Here is an 18,647-nt window from a genome sequence, read left to right as displayed (position 1 = left end):
ATCGGGTTGATTACGCGAAGTGGCATGGTGGCCGTAAGATTCCATCGATGCATTTGGATGCAATTGCGCAACCAGCGCAACCGATGCGGTGGGTCGGCGGAATGCGCTGCCCGTTGCCACATCCTACAATACCAGTTCAAGGACGGCGTTATTATCAAATACAGTTTCATGAACGCACGTAACGTAAAGCTTTTGCGGTAACGTTGTATTAGATTAGGCGCTTAGTACCTACGAAGTGGAGATGCAATGTTTACACCAGACGTGTGAATGTGTTTAGCGCCTGATTTATTACTCTCGGGTAAAACATACAAGGTAAGTGTTAATAAGTAATATCTAAAACATATTTCAATTACCACTTTTTTATTTTCTAGAAAAGGCACAATTTTATTGTTGTAAAAACTAGTAGATTGATTTAATTTTATTTATAGCTTAACTGCTAAAATAGCAGCTCAGGCGTTATCATGAAAAATACTTTCCTTTCGCTTGTTTTAAATTAAATTCCAAATCTACCATGATTTTGCATTTTTGCATGCACAATCCTTTGAGTTTAAATTGTTTTTCGCAAGGTATCACGAAATAAAACAATTAAAATTGTGGAAGTTAGTGTAATTATTCTGAAAACATTACTGTCACATTGTGGTTACAATTAAGACACAATTCAACACAGAAAAACAGTTGAGTATTATTAATTTTGAACTATTAATTCTAATAATTTGCAAGACTTTTATGTATGCTCGTGAATATTGTTTATTATGTGGCTACCTAGGTAAAATTCTGCGACATAATTAGTAATTTTTACATTATCTCACTTTTATGTCGGTAAGAAAGAAAAGAATACCTAATTAATATCTAAGATATCCTAACTCTACCGCCATTTCATGATGATTAATTTATTGGCACTATTATTATACTTAACGCTAGAGTATCTACAATTTGATAATTTATTCGTGATTGCAAAAAATATGTAATAGAGACTTGTAAGGCTGATACACTTCAATGATCCCACATACATAGGTACTCGTACCATCATAGAAAATTGTTCTGCGAACTATTTTATTGGAAAATAAATAAGTGTCTTTAATGTTTTTTTAACTTTTAAGATAAGATAAGATAACATTTATTTCCAAGAATATGGTACAGTAGTTTGATCATAAAACAGGTTTTCTAAAGTCTCTTGAAAGTGTGAGCTTTATAATAAACGCTAATTAACTAATTAATTATTATTTTTTGAATAATAAACCTAAGTGACTATAGCAATATACATTTCATCTCAGTTTTATTTTAAGAGCGCTTTAAGGGAAAAGTTCTGTATTTAAAGCGATGCTTACACCAGCGTAAGGTTGAGCATGGTCTAAACCTAGAATACCTGTACAATAAAGAACTGTGCAAGGTTTCTTCTCAGGTACTTCTCTCGAGAGGTGACTTTGCTAGGCCAACCCTATACTTAAGCGGTCAAATCCTAGGCGTAGTGGCGCCCTACGCTAACAGCCAAGCCATTGTAATGATATTTACTGGGCATTAGCAAATGGTACAACATAAAGCAGCTGCGCCAAGTTGCTTCTTGCGTACTTTCCTCGCTGAGGGGCGCCGTGGCCAGGCCGGCCCCACAATGACTCCCAAGTCTCGTGGTGGCGTCGAACACTCTCGGCTGAACCCTTACGCTTTTCCTGAAAATATTGAAAGTGTATAAAGAAAATTTCCTAAAGTTCTGCAAGTTATCGATAGTTTTTGCCCACAATAGAGATACTCCAATAGTAAGTAAATTATTTACCTCAATTTGTTCACATTTCACTTGCATTTGATGTTTCAAGTCTATCAAATATTGAGCGTCAATTTCTCGCCACCTGCAAAGAAATAAATATTAAGGTCTAATGTAGGTACTTAATTCTCTATTCACATTTTAAACACCTCCCACGTACTTTACACGGCAATAAAACGGTAATAAAGAAAAATAACGCTCTAGCCTCATCTAACCCATCAAATGATTAGCAGATTAACTTAAAACGATTAGTTTTACTACAGAAAAGGTCGGAAAGTTCAAACGGGTCTTCAAATCAGTATCATAATCTCCCAAATAATGTCAGTTATAGTTATCGGGATCCATCTCTCGCCGTCAAAGATCGTTATCTTGGAACGGTGGCGGATAGATTACTGTGTTAATGAAATCCGTAAATCTTCACATGCGGTATACCACGGTAGAAAGCTGTGACGCAATGCCATGTATCAATGGCGGTCGAACGTGACCACCGAGCGCTGGTGATGGTGGCCCGTCAATAACCGATGATTATCGGCGGGTCACGGTGACGAAAATGAAGTTCAAGTGATGAATGGTTCTGCTTTACACTTTTTGATTGCAGAACGAAATGTCTTAATGTAAATAATTAAAGTTAAACACGATTTCGGTTTATAACACCAACTGTACCTAGGTACTTCTTATGAATGTTAAGTAATTGATAAGAAAGCTAACAAACATCCGTAATGAGCGTGGGAGAGAGACATCGACGTCGATGACCCTAGTGTTTTAGTGTCAACTTGAAATAAATTCTTCGACGACGGCGTTTACGCAATATTTCCAAATTCATAGACCATGATTTAGAGAATTAAGCCTAGCGTTCACTAGAATTAGGCAAGACTTTTGACAAAAATTAATTTGAATCAGTTTTATACAAAGCCAGGGACATACTGTGAAAGAAAGATTTGCATATTTGCAATGTAAGTAATAATAATAAGGTTAAATTATATCACACCATCAGCATGGTTTCTTGAGGCGTAAATCTACCACCTCAAATCTGGCGGAATTCTGCAGCTATGTGCTGAGTGGTATGGAGAGCGCCGGTCAGGTTGACGTGATCTACACCGATTTTGAAAAAGCTTTCGATCGGGTGGATCACGTCATCCTACTCAGCAAACTATTCGAATTGGGAATCCGTGGGGATTTGCTCAGGTGGGTTAAATCTTACCTAACGAACAGGTCTCAAGCAGTTGTGGTGGGTGGTTTTAAGTCTGACTTTGTTCAGGTTCCATCCGGTGTACCGCAGGGTTCGCATCTTGGCCCTTTATTTTACTGTGCGTATGTGTACGACATTAATAAGTGTTTTCAAAATTCCAATCACCTGCTTTACGCTGACGATAAAAAGGTTTTTACGAGGGTATCGTCAATTAATGACTGCATACAGATGCAAAGCGATTTGAATAGACTACAGGAATACTATAATGATAATAAAATCACAGTCAACATCAGCAAGTGCCAATGCATTAGCTTCAGCCGTAAAAAGGAAACTTTGACATACCCATACAGCTTTAATGACATGATAATAGAGAGAACTTCCATTGTTAGAGACTTGGGCATTTATCTTGACTCAAAAATGTTGTTCAAACAGCACATAGATTACATAGTTAATAAAGCTTTCCGTAATCTGGGCTTCACAATGCGAATTTGTAAGGCGTTTAAAAACCCTCAAAGTTTAAAATCTGTATATTACGCATACTGTCGTAGCATCTTGGAATACGCTAGTCCCATCTGGTCTCCTCAATACGCTAAATATAAAACTAGTCTTGAAAAAGTTCAGAAATTGTTCATTAACCACCTAAACTTTAAGCAATCACGGCGTCGCGAGGGCTATGTAAAAGACTGTGGCCATTTCAATCTATTACCTCTTGAATCTCGACGCGAGATGATTGACATGTGCCTACTGTACGACATTCTGCAAGGCAATCTAGACTCACCCAATCTTCTATCGATGATCAGCTTCTGTACCCCTAAATTTCGGACTAGACACACCCCGCTGTTGGCCATACCCAAGCATCGTACCAACTATGCCCAGAACAGTGTTATGACTCGTTTGCATAAAACATACAACTCTAAGTATAAACACATTGATTTCTTTAATGTGAGTAAGAGTACACTGAAGAAGGAAATGAGACATATTATCCTACAAGTTAATGCGCCGGGTTCCTAGAAAACCTAATATACCTATCTATGTGTTCTGACCACACGGTGCATCTTATACCTACCTAACTCAGTGATCACGTTATTGTGGGATATAAATATATATAAATAGGGACATTTAAGGTCTGCCTAATTAATGTTTAATTGTTTTGATGTCTTAAGGGTCGTAATAATTTACCCAAATTTACTTATATTTAAATTTAATTACACTAAGATTGTATAACCTGAGCGCTGCATGTTCAATCATGATTATTATTTTTAGGCATGGTTGAGGATGCAGCGCTTATTGGTACTCATTACCTGATAAAATGTAATAATGTACGAACTTATTTAAGCAGCTAGGAAACTCTTTAATTGGCTTAGATTTAATGCTCATCAAACTAACATGAATATTGTAAAACAGCTGTTGAGTTTCTGAATAAATAAATAAATAAATAAATAAATAAATAAATAAACTGACAAGGCTAAAGTGTAAATATTGTTTTTAATATTAATATGAAATGGGTATGCTTGTCTTGTTATTATGCAAAAATATCTCAAACTATGTGCAAAGCCAGAGATTAAGCGACTCTGTAAATTTTTTTTCTGAGTCTTGCTTAAGTTAGATTATTTATTTGCAAACATGTTAGCTACAGGTACTATCTGAACTAAGCTTTAAACGCGTGAGCATCAATTTCGGTTTTAATACGAGTACACTGGTTCGCATGTATAATCATTTTCTAAAAAAAAGAGTCGCATCTCTGACCTGACTATTCTTTAAATTCACGTGCATGCATAGTTCGTAGGATTGCGCAAGGAATATAAATAGCGTGTCATATGGCAATTCTTTGAAACTGTCATCTAATGTCGTTTCGTCTCTTTTCATTTCATCACACGTTGTTTGATTTTTTATTGTTTGATACTTACTGGCAGTACTGGTCGGGAGGTCTGGTGACGTCACTCGACGGCAGCGTGCGCGCGCCGACCCGCCTTCTCCTCGCTAGGAGTGGCACGAGCTCCACCCCGCCCGTCACGCGAAGAATTGTCGCTTCTGGAGTCGGCTTCTTTTCTCCAACATTCACCGGCTCGACATTTTGACCCTTATCTACAACATACTCGTCGGAATCCTCGCTAGGAACAAACTTTTGGACTCTGTCTCCATTCGAGAGTCTTTTTACGAATTTGTTCTTCTTCGGACTACGTTTTCCTCTTGTTTTAACATTACTAGGCACTTCTTTTACCTCCTTTTCAACAACAGTTTTCTTATGTTCTGGACTACCACTTTTTGAATGTTTGATCTCTGGCAACTTTTCTATATTTGAAGGTTTTGTATTTTCCTTTTCGGCTGAATCTCTCTCTTGTAGCTCTCTTGCATCATCGTCTCTCTTTACTTGAGGTAAAGTTAGCGAAGATCTTTTATAGAGTCTGTGATCCCCTTGAAGTTTTGTGAAAATTTCGTTATCTGTCCAACCCTGTAAACGATATGGAATATTAAAACTCTTTTAAGACTTTATCAGTGATAATTGATTGCTTTAAAATACCATCACCATAGACTTTGAGAAATTTAGACCAATGTCTCGGGGGTTCCTCCAAACTGCTCCGCCCGGGCCTGGTTTTCCCCAAGGCCCATCCAAGGTGTGCTGAAATCATTGTTATAATAATTCAGTATACATTTCACACACATAGTTTACATGATTTTGTTATTTTTACCATTCTGCGTTCGTAGTCCAGAGTTTCCTTGATTTCATCTTTCATGGCTCTCCTACGGTTTTCAACCATCTCATCTAAAATCATTATTTTTAAAAACTTAAATTACAATTATCATAAAAAATAATAAAACGTAATCATTATAAATTTCGATGATTAGCAGTCCTCTATGGTAAACGGCACGCCTACGAGCTTTCTTCTTTAGTAAATATTCATGGGCTTATTATGACAAATTGCTTTTAGCACAACATGGCTATTGTTATTTGATACCCAAAGGTATATATTTAAATAAACATATTTTAAGGTGGCTTAGAAATTTACTTGTATCGGTCACGTTTATCTACATCTCAAAGAAAGAAATGTTTGACTTGTCTAAAGAAGAACCTTTAAAATTAATAGGTAATTTATTCATTTCTTATTATGAAACCAACATCCAGCAATGGACTTTTTGAGACGTTGGTTTTGTTTAAAAAAGTGATTAAGGTACTTGATACAAATAAGGCCTACGTTCTAATAAGGCCTATACATCAGAAAACACAGATAAATAAATCCAACCGGGACAATACTTCAAGGACACGTACTCATATGCCCTATAACCCAGTAGAGTGCTAGAGCATCCCGATCCACGATCCCAGCACCAATTGGCACGCGTTCTTCTAAGGTGGTGGGTGATTTCGTGCTCCCTCATAAAAATCCGGCGATTTCATCTTAAGTTTTCGGTAAAATGACGCTGTTTTAGATTAAGCTTTTCTTAGTAATCGTTTCTAAATATATCTTACTAGCTAATAATTACCTTAATTTGTACAGTCACGGAATGAAAAGGTTCGTCAGTTTTCAAATTGATTCCTTCAACGAATCACAAGCACATAATTACCTTTTGAAACTATGTTACAGAATAATCTCGAGTTAGAGAAAATAATCTTTAACTGTTCGTCAGTAAAGTTCAAAATTATTATGTGATTTAACTTGTCAAGAAGATTATTATGATTGATAAACTAAAACCTTCTTGTTGGTTCAACCTGCCATTATCTATTAAATAAAAAAAATACATTTTCTAACATCGCACTGATGGGATAGAAAAATAAACAAGCAAAACCTTATTCGTTAGCAAACGTCATATTTATTTAAATGTTAGCAGCACTGTTTCTTGCACGGTTATGTTGGCAGATTTGACTCTTACAGTACCTAGTGCAAGCGAAAACCGACACTAAGGTGACGAACCTTTTCATTCCGCGACTGTACTACTGGCTATAGATGCATTATTTGTAAATTTTTAAAGACAACAAGAGAGAGATATCTAATAAGGCCTAGGCCTTATTTCAGCATGGTTGGCCTACCATTAGATACTTATGTTAACACCTGTTTACGGACAAATTCATTAAACTAAATGAGTCAAAGAGTAACAAAATATTTATTTAATAAGAATGTTATTAACAGCACAGAAAAGAAAAAGAAAACAGTGTCAAAAAAAATTACAAAACCTGTAAAAAAAGAAACAAAATACAAAAACAATAAAAAATAAGAAAAAAGAAGCCGTATGTATAATTCTTAAGGAAAGAAGAATAAAAGCTGGTATTATCATGCCTGTTTCGAAGACAAAGTAGGTAGATACGCGACCATAAATGACAGCTTTAGGTGGTTTCACAAGTATTGTGTAGGAGTTCGCAAAGATGATTCAGAAGCCTTTTTATGCCCTGGTTCTAACAAAAATTGATATCTCATTTTGTTTACAAAAATTCAAAACTAAATGATGTTCCTAAACTGATTTATTTAAAAGGTTTTATGTGTAGGCCTTATTCGAACACGGTGTTTTAATAAGCCCTATACAAAAAAACAATATTGTTTGTTTTTGATATTTTTTTTGATAATATATGTAAGGAATCGTTACTTTGTTACTATGAATATTTAATTTTATCTATAATTTATGTATAATTCTTAATAAGTGGAATTTAAGTTTATCTAGAGATGTACAGTATATTTCTGTTTACTTGGTATGTAAAATTTTGATAACGCAAGCAAATCGACGTATTTAATGTTATAAGACCGCATTTTGTTTAATACAACCTCAATTTTAAGGTCTAGAGGCATTTCAATCATGTAGGCCTTATTCCGTGTAGGTGATTTAATAAAGCCAAAATCAGTGGTTTCGTAATTTGCTTATTTTGAATAGATTTAGTTAAAAATTGTGTTATTTTTTGTAATGTTGCTAAAATTAAAGGACGGAAGTAGATAATTAACCTTGTTTTTGTTAATTGGCGTTAATATTTATTGAATTATAAGCATTTAAAGTTAGGTAGGCCTTATTTGTATCAAGTACCTTAGTTGTACTCTATGAATTCATACGGCGAATAGAAAAAAAACCAAAATAATGCGACTCTACCATCAATTTTATTCGTAATCGTAACTAGGGCAGTTTTTAAGCTTCTCTATTAAAATGGCCAGCAGAGTGAAGTTTACTCTGAAACCTCTTGCTTAAACAAGAATGGGAACTTTTTCCTGGGATATTTTCCCTCATAACTGATTTATTGAATGTGGTATCGTATTTCAGAGGCGTTGAAATCTAATATACTCGTATTAGTCATTTTAGCCTAGTCCTGTTGCTCTCATTCTAGCCTTGATGTCGCATGTACCTACCTAAGATTTGCCTGTAGCTCTGTTGCTGAGTGGGCGTCTGCTTGTACCGTACGTCGTTGTCGATGGTCTTGCGCAGGTTCTCGGCGTAGCACAGCTGCGGGTCTTCGCGCAGGCGCAGCGGCGTGCGGCGGTAGCGCCGGCGCGGCGTGGGGAACCGACGGCACGCCTCGTACAGGGCTGTGCCCTGGAATATGAGCGCAAACAGTCTTAAGCTGAGTTGCACCATTTTACTTTAGCTTTGACAAACGTCAAAAGTCTGTCAAACTCCATACAAAAAACACCGGTCATCGTCAAAGTTACGGTCAAAGTTAGGTGGTGCAACTCAGCCTTAAGCTCTCAATCAGTTTCGTGGCTCGACCTAGTCTTTTCCTTCTACGGGATCTGCTAAGTTATCGTTCGTTTCAGCCAAATTACGTCCACTGCTGGACTAAGGCCTATCCCAAGGATTTCCACAAGGACTGGCCCTGCGCCGCCCTCAACCTGTCAAGTTAATTTTATACCAATTTCGTATAATTGGTTTATAAAGTTTATATCGTTGTTGTAAAAATAACGTACAAAATGATTCAATTTGTGTCAAATAGTCATTGACTGCATTCAAATTGTGTCAAATAGGCATTGACCGTTCATTGTGGAAAACCTTGGAGGAGGCCTTGTCCAGCAGTGGACGTCATTCGGCTGAAACGAACGAACGAACGAACGAATCATTGACTGATGTGCGATTAAAAATAATAAACTTACAACCACCATCCTAATCGTCGCTATGATGACATAAAACGAAGGGCGTGTAGCAGAAACTTTCCGCAAATAGTTTAGTTTGGCAAGGAAATATTAAATAATATTATTATTACATACCAAAGAAAAAAGTGTTATGTCAACAATATTCATGTCCTCTACCAAGAATTGGTCGCTCATTTGCGCGTTTCTGTATTCATTGTTGTTACGTCACAATGCTGAGCCTCCTGGTAGTACGCCAGTGACCCTTTACCATAAGAGATTTATCGCTTTCGCATATTTATGAATATACTAAGTGCCCATAAGCCAATATAAAGGAAAAGCAACCGCACAGGATGATCGATTACAAAAACATGCATGTTCCAAAAAATTATGAAGACAAGCAATATCACGTAATCATCTCTTGACATAAATAATGATGAAAGAGCTCTTATGTAGGTTTATTGAAATGAAAAGCTCTACCGATACCAATTTTCACGGTAGTTTGCATAGCATGATTCATTAGTGTCAATATCGATAATAATTAGATTTATATTTTTAATAATAATACATGTACAAAAATTCGTTTATAGTAGACACAGAATTATAGTAGACACTACGTCTACTATAATTTTGGATTTCAAAATTTTCGAAGGTCCAAATAAGACATTGACACCAGTTTTCACTTAATGAGGGATCATACTGCCAAAATAACATGCAATATTATGCATACCTAATGATCAATTAATTAATGCCCTTGTTCATAGAGTACAATTTATTCTTAGGTCAAGCAGTAGGAGCTTAAGTTCAACAAATGACCTTTCGTTACCAGCAATAGGTCAAGCAAATCGATGCCATGTCATATCGGTTTCATTAATTTAATTCGACTCCAAATCAATAACAATGCATACTATATTAGAATAATTCATCAAACCAATACCAAATTGATTTCATTCATCAAAAGTGAGTGACTAAGTTAGTCCGCGCCAAAAAACTTCGCGCAATCTTGTAAACAAATAAGGACTACCTCTTACATAAACACCGAATTATCAAGGTGTAGGTATCTGTAAATCTAAGTCGTTACATAGCTACGTTTTTTTTTTCACAGTAAGATAATGATGAATTTAACATTTCATACTTATATCAATTTAAAGTGGATTTTCTATAGATTATATTCTTTGTACCTACTACAGTAGGCACTACGTCGTATGAACCTACTGTACGCCCGTTTCCCATATTCAAATTTAGATTAAATATCTACAATTTTCGTTGCGTTTACTCTTTAATATTGTTTAAATAGTCTTATAAACAATATGAAAATGTAAAAATATTGAAAACCGAAGATATTTGGACCAAAAACATATTGAAATTTGACAGTTGACGGACGAATTTGGGTTAGGATTGAATAGAAATCCAGCATTAGTCGACAGTGCTTTAACTGCGTCATCATCCTTGCAACTCATGGATGGGAAATCTTGGGTAGTTCCGATGGTAAAAACCTACCCTAAGCTCGTCCTCAGGGTAGATGCCCCTGGTGCGAAGGTTGGTGAACCGGACGCCGCGTGCGTTGGGCGCTCCGCCCCCCGCGCGTCCCCACGGCTCATACGACGCCAGCTCTTCTCGGGCCTGCAACAGTCAACACACATGCTCCTCGTGGGTGTGGGTAAAGCCTACATTACAATTTAACTGCTCCTACTACCTACACCCACTTAACTACAGTCAAGCGCTCATAAATATTATGTAGACAAAACGATCAGTTACGTTACTACTGGCAAGTTGTCATTTATATCATTTACAAGATTTCAATTTAACCATGTTAAACACATTATGGTGGCTTGTGTGTGCTGGTAATTATTTAATTATTACATTATTTCATTGAAGAAGATGTCATTCATTATCCATTTTGAGAAAGATAAATTAGCGGGGAAAAAAAGCTGAAGTCAGAATGCAACCTCACACGCTTTATAAAATTCAAGCTCTCCTTACTTGGGTTTTAGATTACTTATTTCGTTTTATCCGTTGTTACTTGAATATTACTTGCATCTAAACAAAGCCAGTTTTCTATAAGGAGTTGTTACAAAATAACTTCAAATTATACGTGCATTATGCACCATAATTTTTGGTGTAGTTTTAGGAACGCAATGAAGAAGTTGATAGACATCCATGTACGGAAGGAGTACCAAACGTATTCCAACTCCAAGTGACACAGATTTAAGTGGGTCAAGGAAACACAAAGGGCGCGGGGTAGTTATCTAGTAACAATCAGAACTTTACAACTGTCTTAATGTTTTCAAAGTTAATTAAACAGAAATTATTTTCTATAACTAAGCACATCGAGCACAACTACTTGCTAATTATGAATTATTCGTATGCTTAAGTCCTTTTGTGTCCTCGTGCGATCTCTAAAAACAATTTGTTACACAATGGCCTGTAATAGAATAGCGAAATTGACTAGTGCAATGAACTAGTAAGCCACAAATTGCCAGCCTCTACCATGTACTGGATGTAACGAGCTGACATCACCACATTTCTCTGGTTTCTCTGCACGTAACGTGTCGTTAAAGGCTGGCGTCCACACCTCCCGCCTACGCAATATTAAGTGAATCTGCTTTATTATGGTGCCGTATTTTTTTATAATTTTATTGAAGGAAATGTGTAATCATGGACATCTATGTACGGAGATTATACAATCTCGGTAATGTGCTGTAAATACTATGTATGTTAATGTGTGTACCTACTCGTAGTAAATTAAATGACCTTGCATGACTTAATTTAAATCGTGCTCTATTTGTAAGCAAAATTATCATCACTCAATCCACAGCTTTGATCGTTTCATGGATGGCAGAATGTTGAGAATTGATGCAAAAATAAACGACTAAGTTACTAAGACCAAGATACAGGTATCAAAATTTTTAACAATCGTAAAAACTTTTTACTTAAATATTGTTTTAAATGTGATGAAAAAATACTCGTATTTAACCAGTTGTATTTTCAAGATTTTTCTCATTATATTGGAACCTATTGTAGGTAAACAATGTGTTTTACGACCACCAATGCTCCGTTGAACCAAGTTCCTCCTGTTTGTGTGACTTAACGCATCGTTATGAGTAAGCTTTCACTGTTGTATCGGCAGAATACACAATTGGATGTTGAAGTTATTTCCTTTAACAATTTCTCTTTCATAAACTTTAGAGCACTAGTGTTTAAATGCCAACTATTGCCAACTAAACTATTTCAAACCTTCCTATCAGTTTGAAGCAATGAAACCATCTTCAGCTGTGAAGAAAATTTTCCAATTTATGGAGTTCGTGCAAAATGGTGTTTCCGTTTAACATACTTAAAGTGAATATTCGACTCATAGCAGCTTATTCTGTGCTTTGGTGAACATACTTATATGTCTATCCATATTTAAAACTAAACAACGCCTTGTATTTACATTTTAGAACATACTAATTGGTAGTACAATTTTCAAGGATCACTTGCCCAGCATAGAGCATAGCTTCAATTTGGAGGTAAAAATCATGTAAATATACAAAATTGTTTGTACAATACCTGTCTCTGCTGCTCAACCTTATCCCGGGCCCGTTGTTCGCGGCGCTCGCGCGCGAGCCGCTCGCCCTCCGCTCGCGTTTGTTCGGCGCGCCTGCGCTCGCGAGCCCTGCGCCGCGCCGACCCGGATGTCGGAGCACTGAGCCTCCTAGAAATTATAATTAATTATCTTTTTCTGTATCTTAGTTACTTTATTGCGTGATAAAATACATTGTCTAAAAAGACATTAAAGTCCCCTATCTATCTGCCAACGAGGTGAAGAAGAAATTGCAGCTCTATCGTGTTACCAACTCTTAACATTAATTTAATAGTGGTTCGAATACTAACTTGTAATTTAACTCTAAACAAAATAAAAATATAAACTTATTTTACTCAAAAATAAAAGTGTGTCCGTGAGGCAAAGAGGCGAGAATGCTGGCTGCATTTCCTCGCTGAATGGCAATAGGGGAGACCTAGGAGAGTTGTGACAGAGGTGAGTTGTGACAAGGCCGATTTCTCCTTACTTAATATAGTTAGGAAGCTGGTAAAAATGCTTGTTTGTCGCTTTTAAGACGCTCTTTTTGACTAAGTACCTGCGGGCGGAGCATGTGACATGGTTACGTAAATATGACGTCTGTGTACAAAAAAATGCGAAAAGTAAGTTTTTCTTCAAAATTTTATTTCAATTTATATCATGTTTTAGTATATGTGCACTGTTGTGTTATTTTTTCTCAAGTTGCATGGTTATTCAGGTCTCAAAATGTAGCACTGATCTTTTGTGTGCGCATCGTGTTTAGAAAATAAAAATTATTATTCGAACCAAGTCGTCATTTTAAACACCTAGGAGAGTTGTGACAGGCTGTCACAACTCTCCTAGCTTACTTAATTTTTCTGCTGGGCCATTTCCACGATGTTTTTAGATGTTTTTTGTGTGTTAGTAGGTTCATAATTTGTATAATTGCATGCTGTTACTTTTTTGATTCAGAATGCCTAATAACTATACATGAAAGCCATATAGTGGAACTGCTTGCTAAAGTCGAAATCTAGGACCAAGCTTATGAAGTGATTAGGTTAAAGGGTTAAAGTTTAAGATGTGCTGCGACCTCTTACAATCTAAACTTGTCGAGATATATTAAGAAGAAAGAGGCTTATCAAGTAAACCCAGAAGGCGAAGCTCCGTCGATGGATTATACCACCGCGACTATTTTATTTTTATAGAAGAGAAAGAAAATACTATAGGTATTAAGCGACTATAATATTAGCTAAAAAATATAATTAAAAAAATCCAGGGTCGTGGGAGAAAAATGAAAGCTGGAGAAATGTGGCTCAATCTGTGTAACGACATCCTATAACTATTTGTTTTAACTGGTACTAAAGGATGATTAAAGTAATTTTTTGCTAAAAAATCATACTTGATTGAGTATTATGGTATTTTTTATATCTAATAGATGAAATACAATGCTGTCACAACTCACCTCGGTACCTGTCACAACTTACCTCGGTGCTAGGAGAGTTGTGACAGAGGGAGTGGTCGAAGATTTTGGTGATTTGCTTAGAAACCCTAATACTTTAGTTAACTTTGGTGATTGTTTTGAAAACAGAAGGAACGGCGCTTCATTAATTTGTATGATTTATAGCTGTGGTATGTTTTTTGAGCGAGATATGGCCCCTAAAGTAAAAATTGTCACAACTCTCCTAGGTCTCCCCTACTAAGCCTTTGTGCAAGAAAAGAGCCAGCATTTAGATTTTCCGAAATTTTAATTAATTTAGGGGAAATGGTCCGAAACAGTAATTTAGCATTCGGTCCCCAAGGTCCGAAGGTCTCGACACCAAAAGGCGCAAATATGTAGTCATTAGAAAGTGACTCATATTTGCGCCGTTTGGCTAACTCAGCCGACTCTGCTGCAGCCCCAGCTTTAGCAACTGATTCCCTGAGGTGGGAAGGGGCTAAAGTATCGACACATGTAGCATCCCAAACTAAAGCCCGTCCCCGTTCCCAGGGAACCAGAGTGAGACCATCAGGTCTCTTGCCATCATCACGGACCAATCCACTTGGTTCTAACGTTTGCCTTAGTTTTAAAAAAAAATCTGTTTTTTGTAAATAAAGTTGACATGAACTTGTAATTTATTTAATTAATATGAATTTTATTATAGTGTTAAAAGTTACATCTCAGAAAGCGATTTTTATGATTCAAATACCCTGAACTGCATTAGGTACTTGCAGCACCTTTGCGGTGGGGTGCTGCGGTAGACTTGCCGTTATTGCACTGGTAATTCTCTAATCAATATTGAACCAGGTGGTATTTAAAAATGGTCAGAAAGGTCTGAAAATTATGATGTTGATGTATGGGCGATTAAGTACCATCATTAAATTTTGAAGTTGAGAGCCCTCAGTGCTTTTCTATGCCGGTGAAGTTGCAGATGCCGCCTACATTCTATAAAGTGGCTGTCAGTCTTCACAGTCCAAAAATAACTTATTTCATTATTATTACGTATGCCTGACCATGATAATTACGATAGATAGCGAAAAGTCTGACATCAGCTAGGACATTCTTTATCTTGCGTCTATTTTTATCCCACCACAAAAAGCTGGGTGCTACAATTTAACGGTGTTGTATTGTTTGTCTGTTGAAATAAATAATAACTAGGTAAAAAAATACTGATTTCTAACTTAAACTGAATCTTTAACTAACTTAACTAACCAATGTTTTATTTAGGTAGGTACTACAGTCGTTTCGATAAATCGTAGAGCTAAGGCAATGATGATGGGCTTAGCTATCACAAAGTACAGTCGACAACGCATCAGACTATAGGTACATTTTGGTTGCAAAATGGTACCTGTTCAAACTACATTAGATGCTATAGTGCTTAATAGCTTTATATGCCGTCGTCTAGGTACCTACTGCCTAATTTCAACTTTGTATGGAATTCTAAATTACCTTCGAATGAAAGCGTCTAGACTCAGGCTTTGCGGCGTGACCTAGTGTTCATTAAGTACATATTTCAGTAGGCCTCGCGGGCTTTGTACACGGTGAATAGAATGGACAAGAATGGAGAAACATTTATTTAACGCAACAGAAAGACTATCAACCGTTTCAAATCTTGTTAGTCTTCAATCTTTCATTATTTTGGGCATAGGAACATTCAATACAATACCGGTTAGAAAAAACCATTCTGAAGAAGCTTTTGGCACAGTCAGTCTCCAATTAAAACAATATAAATGATAATTCATAACGCGGTAAATTAGCAGTTTCCCAACATCAATTTTTAATTAAGCCTACCCGTTATTAAAAATCATCATCTCATTGCGTAACTTATAAAGGTTAAACTGTTAGAAAAACTGTGACACCAAATTTTTGAATACGGAAGAGTAAATCTAACGGCAAATTATAGAAGATGTACCGCCCAAACCGCTTACCTACGCAGCCGCCGAGAGCGCAAAGCAAACATTTAAACTTTGGTTTCACTTGTCCCAACAAAGACGTTCATATCACAAAGCCTGTTATGATGTAACAAACTCTTAGAACAATGATGGGGAAAAAGGTGAAGACACTGAGGCAGATCATACTGCGGTGGGCTAAGCCGAGCGGCAGTCACCCGCTACTGGAAACTTCTGAAATGACTCGCGGCTGAAACTCGCGTGGCGTACACGCTTCGTTGCGCGTTTCCTAAAAGCTCTCCGGCACGGGAAAATGACGGATGAGTTGATATTATCATGTAGGAATAAAGGACTGTCGTTATAGAGGGCTATTATTTAGATGATATCATACATATGCAAGTTCTCTAAGTGGGTCTTTATTTTTTCTGAAACCATCAAGAAGTTACTTTGATTAAGCACAAGGTAGGTAGGTAGGAACTTTATGTTTGTGTGAAAAGTACGAATAAAATAATTGACGTCTGAAACAGTTTATGTCACGCCTAAAATCTAAGTAATTTAATTTTCATAAGCCTAATTCCAAAACCTTATTCAGTAAACCTAAGTCATGTGTTTGAAATAAACTTAAATAGTTAGTGGAATTGAAATTTCTAAATAAGAGCGTGTGTATAATAGAATGAAAATTATGGGAACTATCGCTTAAAAATCATCCACTGAAAACTTTGGAAGCAGAAATAAGAAACGTAAAAAAAATCGTGAAGTAACGGTAAAGTTGTGGCAGACTAAACATGAATTAATGTAAGTAACTAACTAAGTTGAAGGTGCAAAAGAAACTTTGTTGCGGTACGCTAAAGGTGGTTGAACGAAATTCAAACTGCAATCTACTTTTCTACAATTCGAGCAAGGTATGTAGGTATAGATAGTGCACACAAATGCGACCAATCTAATTTACCACCGCTTAATGGAAAACTCCAACGTCTGTGAGTGTATAAATTTTCTATAAAGTTAATGTCGACGAACTTGTTACTTAATGGTGCAAGTTGCAGTTGGTGCAATCGACACATTATTACTATTTTAACAATACATACCTACACTGAAGTCACTATCACTCAAATTAAGGCTTAAATATTTTTTATCTACTACGATTGCATGATAGAAATTAATTTTATCACACCAAATAAAACTATATAACAGTTGAGGTACTTTTGATACGTGTAGCCCTAACCACGGCGCGGCCGCTTTGAAGTTTTCTAGATCACGCCAACATTTTGCAAATCATGATTCATTGTCCTTCGTATTCGGGCAAATATGTACATTTATATGACTTCAATAAATGGTCGCTTGTAAGTAGGTAGGTCGTTGCCAGCAGCCTTAATAACATCGATACAAAAATGTTTTCAAAAACTGAAAAGTAAGCCAATTACAAAAAGATGTTCAGGTACGAACTTACGTGTAATTCGGTAAAACGATTGTCTTCAACATGAGTTCACTTTTTAGTTTAATGGCTTAAATGATCAAATCACAAATCAAAGCTGAAGACATTGCCCACTGGTATTTTGTTGGAATACGAAGACGCACTGAATTCGCACAGCAGTAAAAAGCCGGCAAAAACGTCGAGCCATATTTTATCGTCAATCAATATTGCAAAAGATAGCCTTGATTTCACAATTGGGAATTTGCATAGGGCGATGTCACCTTTTTCTCGTATTTGCAAACATTCATGGTAGGTATAGTACCCCTTTCGTGTAATTTGATACTATAACTTCAGCACCAATTGTAGAGTCAACATCAGTCACTTTTAGAGTCAGTTTATTGAATGTTTGTTTTATTGAAATGATACATAAAAACCTAAACCTAGGTAAGTATCTAATTAAAGTTATATTTCTATGTACTTTAGTCTATGATTGGATAAAAAAACTTACCATCCAATTTCTTTACAGTAAATGAAGTTCTGAGTCCGCGCTGTAGCGTAATTCGCCATTAATAAGGGTACTATTAATTTACACTCCTGTACTTAAGTACACTCAGTGCCGTATTATCCATAAGGCACTTTAGGCCAGTGCCTAGGGGCCCACTATGACCAGGGGCCCAGCACTCCCTATTAAAAAATGAAAAAAAAAAAATTGTTAAAGTTTATTAAGAGACTAGCTTTCCGCCCGCGGCTTCGCCCGCGTGGAATTTTGTCTGTCACAGAAAAACTTTATCGCGCGCGTCCCTGTTTCAAAAACCGGGATAAAAACTATCCTATGTTCTTTCCCGGGACTCAAACTATCTCTATGCCAAATTTCATCAAAATCGGTTGCGAGGTTTAAGCGGGAAAGCGTAACAGACAGACAGACAGACAGACAGACAGACAGACAGAGTTACTTTCGCATTTATAATATTAGTTGGGATTATTTTTATGCAACAAAACTCAAAACTTCGCCTTATTTTGGTTTACACATTCAATCGTCATATTTCGATATTGTGGAACCTGATTCATTTTTGTAACATTGGCATTACTGCTTTGGTTTACATGACAGAGCCCCGATTACGGTAATTTTTAAATTACGGTAATGTTACTTCGATAGTGAGTGTAGTGGAAGTTAATAAAATGAAAGAGTGGACTGTATACAATTAGTTGTCTATTCGGTATAAATTAACAATGTTATCGAGACCGTTTTGTGCAAAGTCGTTGAAGAGAGTGCGTCAGGATCGTCTTCTTCCATGTTCGCTCGCGAACCGAACATTGCTCGTTCGTTCGCCGAACGCTCGCCGCTCCCT

The 18,647-nt window shown here is 36.5% G+C and overlaps 1 protein-coding gene across 1 annotated transcript; it reads right to left on the bottom strand.

Moving 5' to 3' along the window:
- Positions 1-645: 645 nt before the first annotated feature.
- LOC135074211 (uncharacterized) lies at positions 646-17,865 on the bottom strand. Its single transcript, XM_063968511.1, has 9 exons — positions 17,807-17,865; positions 12,533-12,677; positions 10,484-10,606; positions 8,270-8,453; positions 5,639-5,712; positions 5,476-5,568; positions 4,856-5,400; positions 1,772-1,844; positions 646-1,667 (listed from the first exon to the last, which is right to left on the bottom strand). The coding sequence occupies exons 1-9, from the start codon at positions 17,863-17,865 to the stop codon at positions 1,509-1,511; spliced, it is 1,455 nt and encodes a 484-aa protein (XP_063824581.1). The 3' UTR covers positions 646-1,508.
- Between the last annotated feature and the right edge of the window lie 782 nt (positions 17,866-18,647).

The sequence above is a fragment of the Ostrinia nubilalis genome, chromosome 8, assembly GCF_963855985.1.
Source record: "Ostrinia nubilalis chromosome 8, ilOstNubi1.1, whole genome shotgun sequence".
Lineage (NCBI taxonomy): Eukaryota > Metazoa > Arthropoda > Insecta > Lepidoptera > Crambidae > Ostrinia > Ostrinia nubilalis.
This window is presented reverse-complemented; position numbering and strand designations above follow the sequence as displayed.

Coding starts and splice junctions, on each gene's coding strand:
- LOC135074211 (XM_063968511.1), bottom strand. CDS start 17,865: ATGGCGAATTACGCTACAGCGCGGACTCAGAACTTCATTTACTGTAAA. Junction 8,454..10,483: donor ACCCTGAGGACGAGCTTAGG/GTAGGTTTTTAC, acceptor CTCATATTCCAG/GGCACAGCCCTGTACGAGGC. Junction 5,401..5,475: donor TAAATTTCTCAAAGTCTATG/GTGATGGTATTT, acceptor TATCGTTTACAG/GGTTGGACAGATAACGAAAT.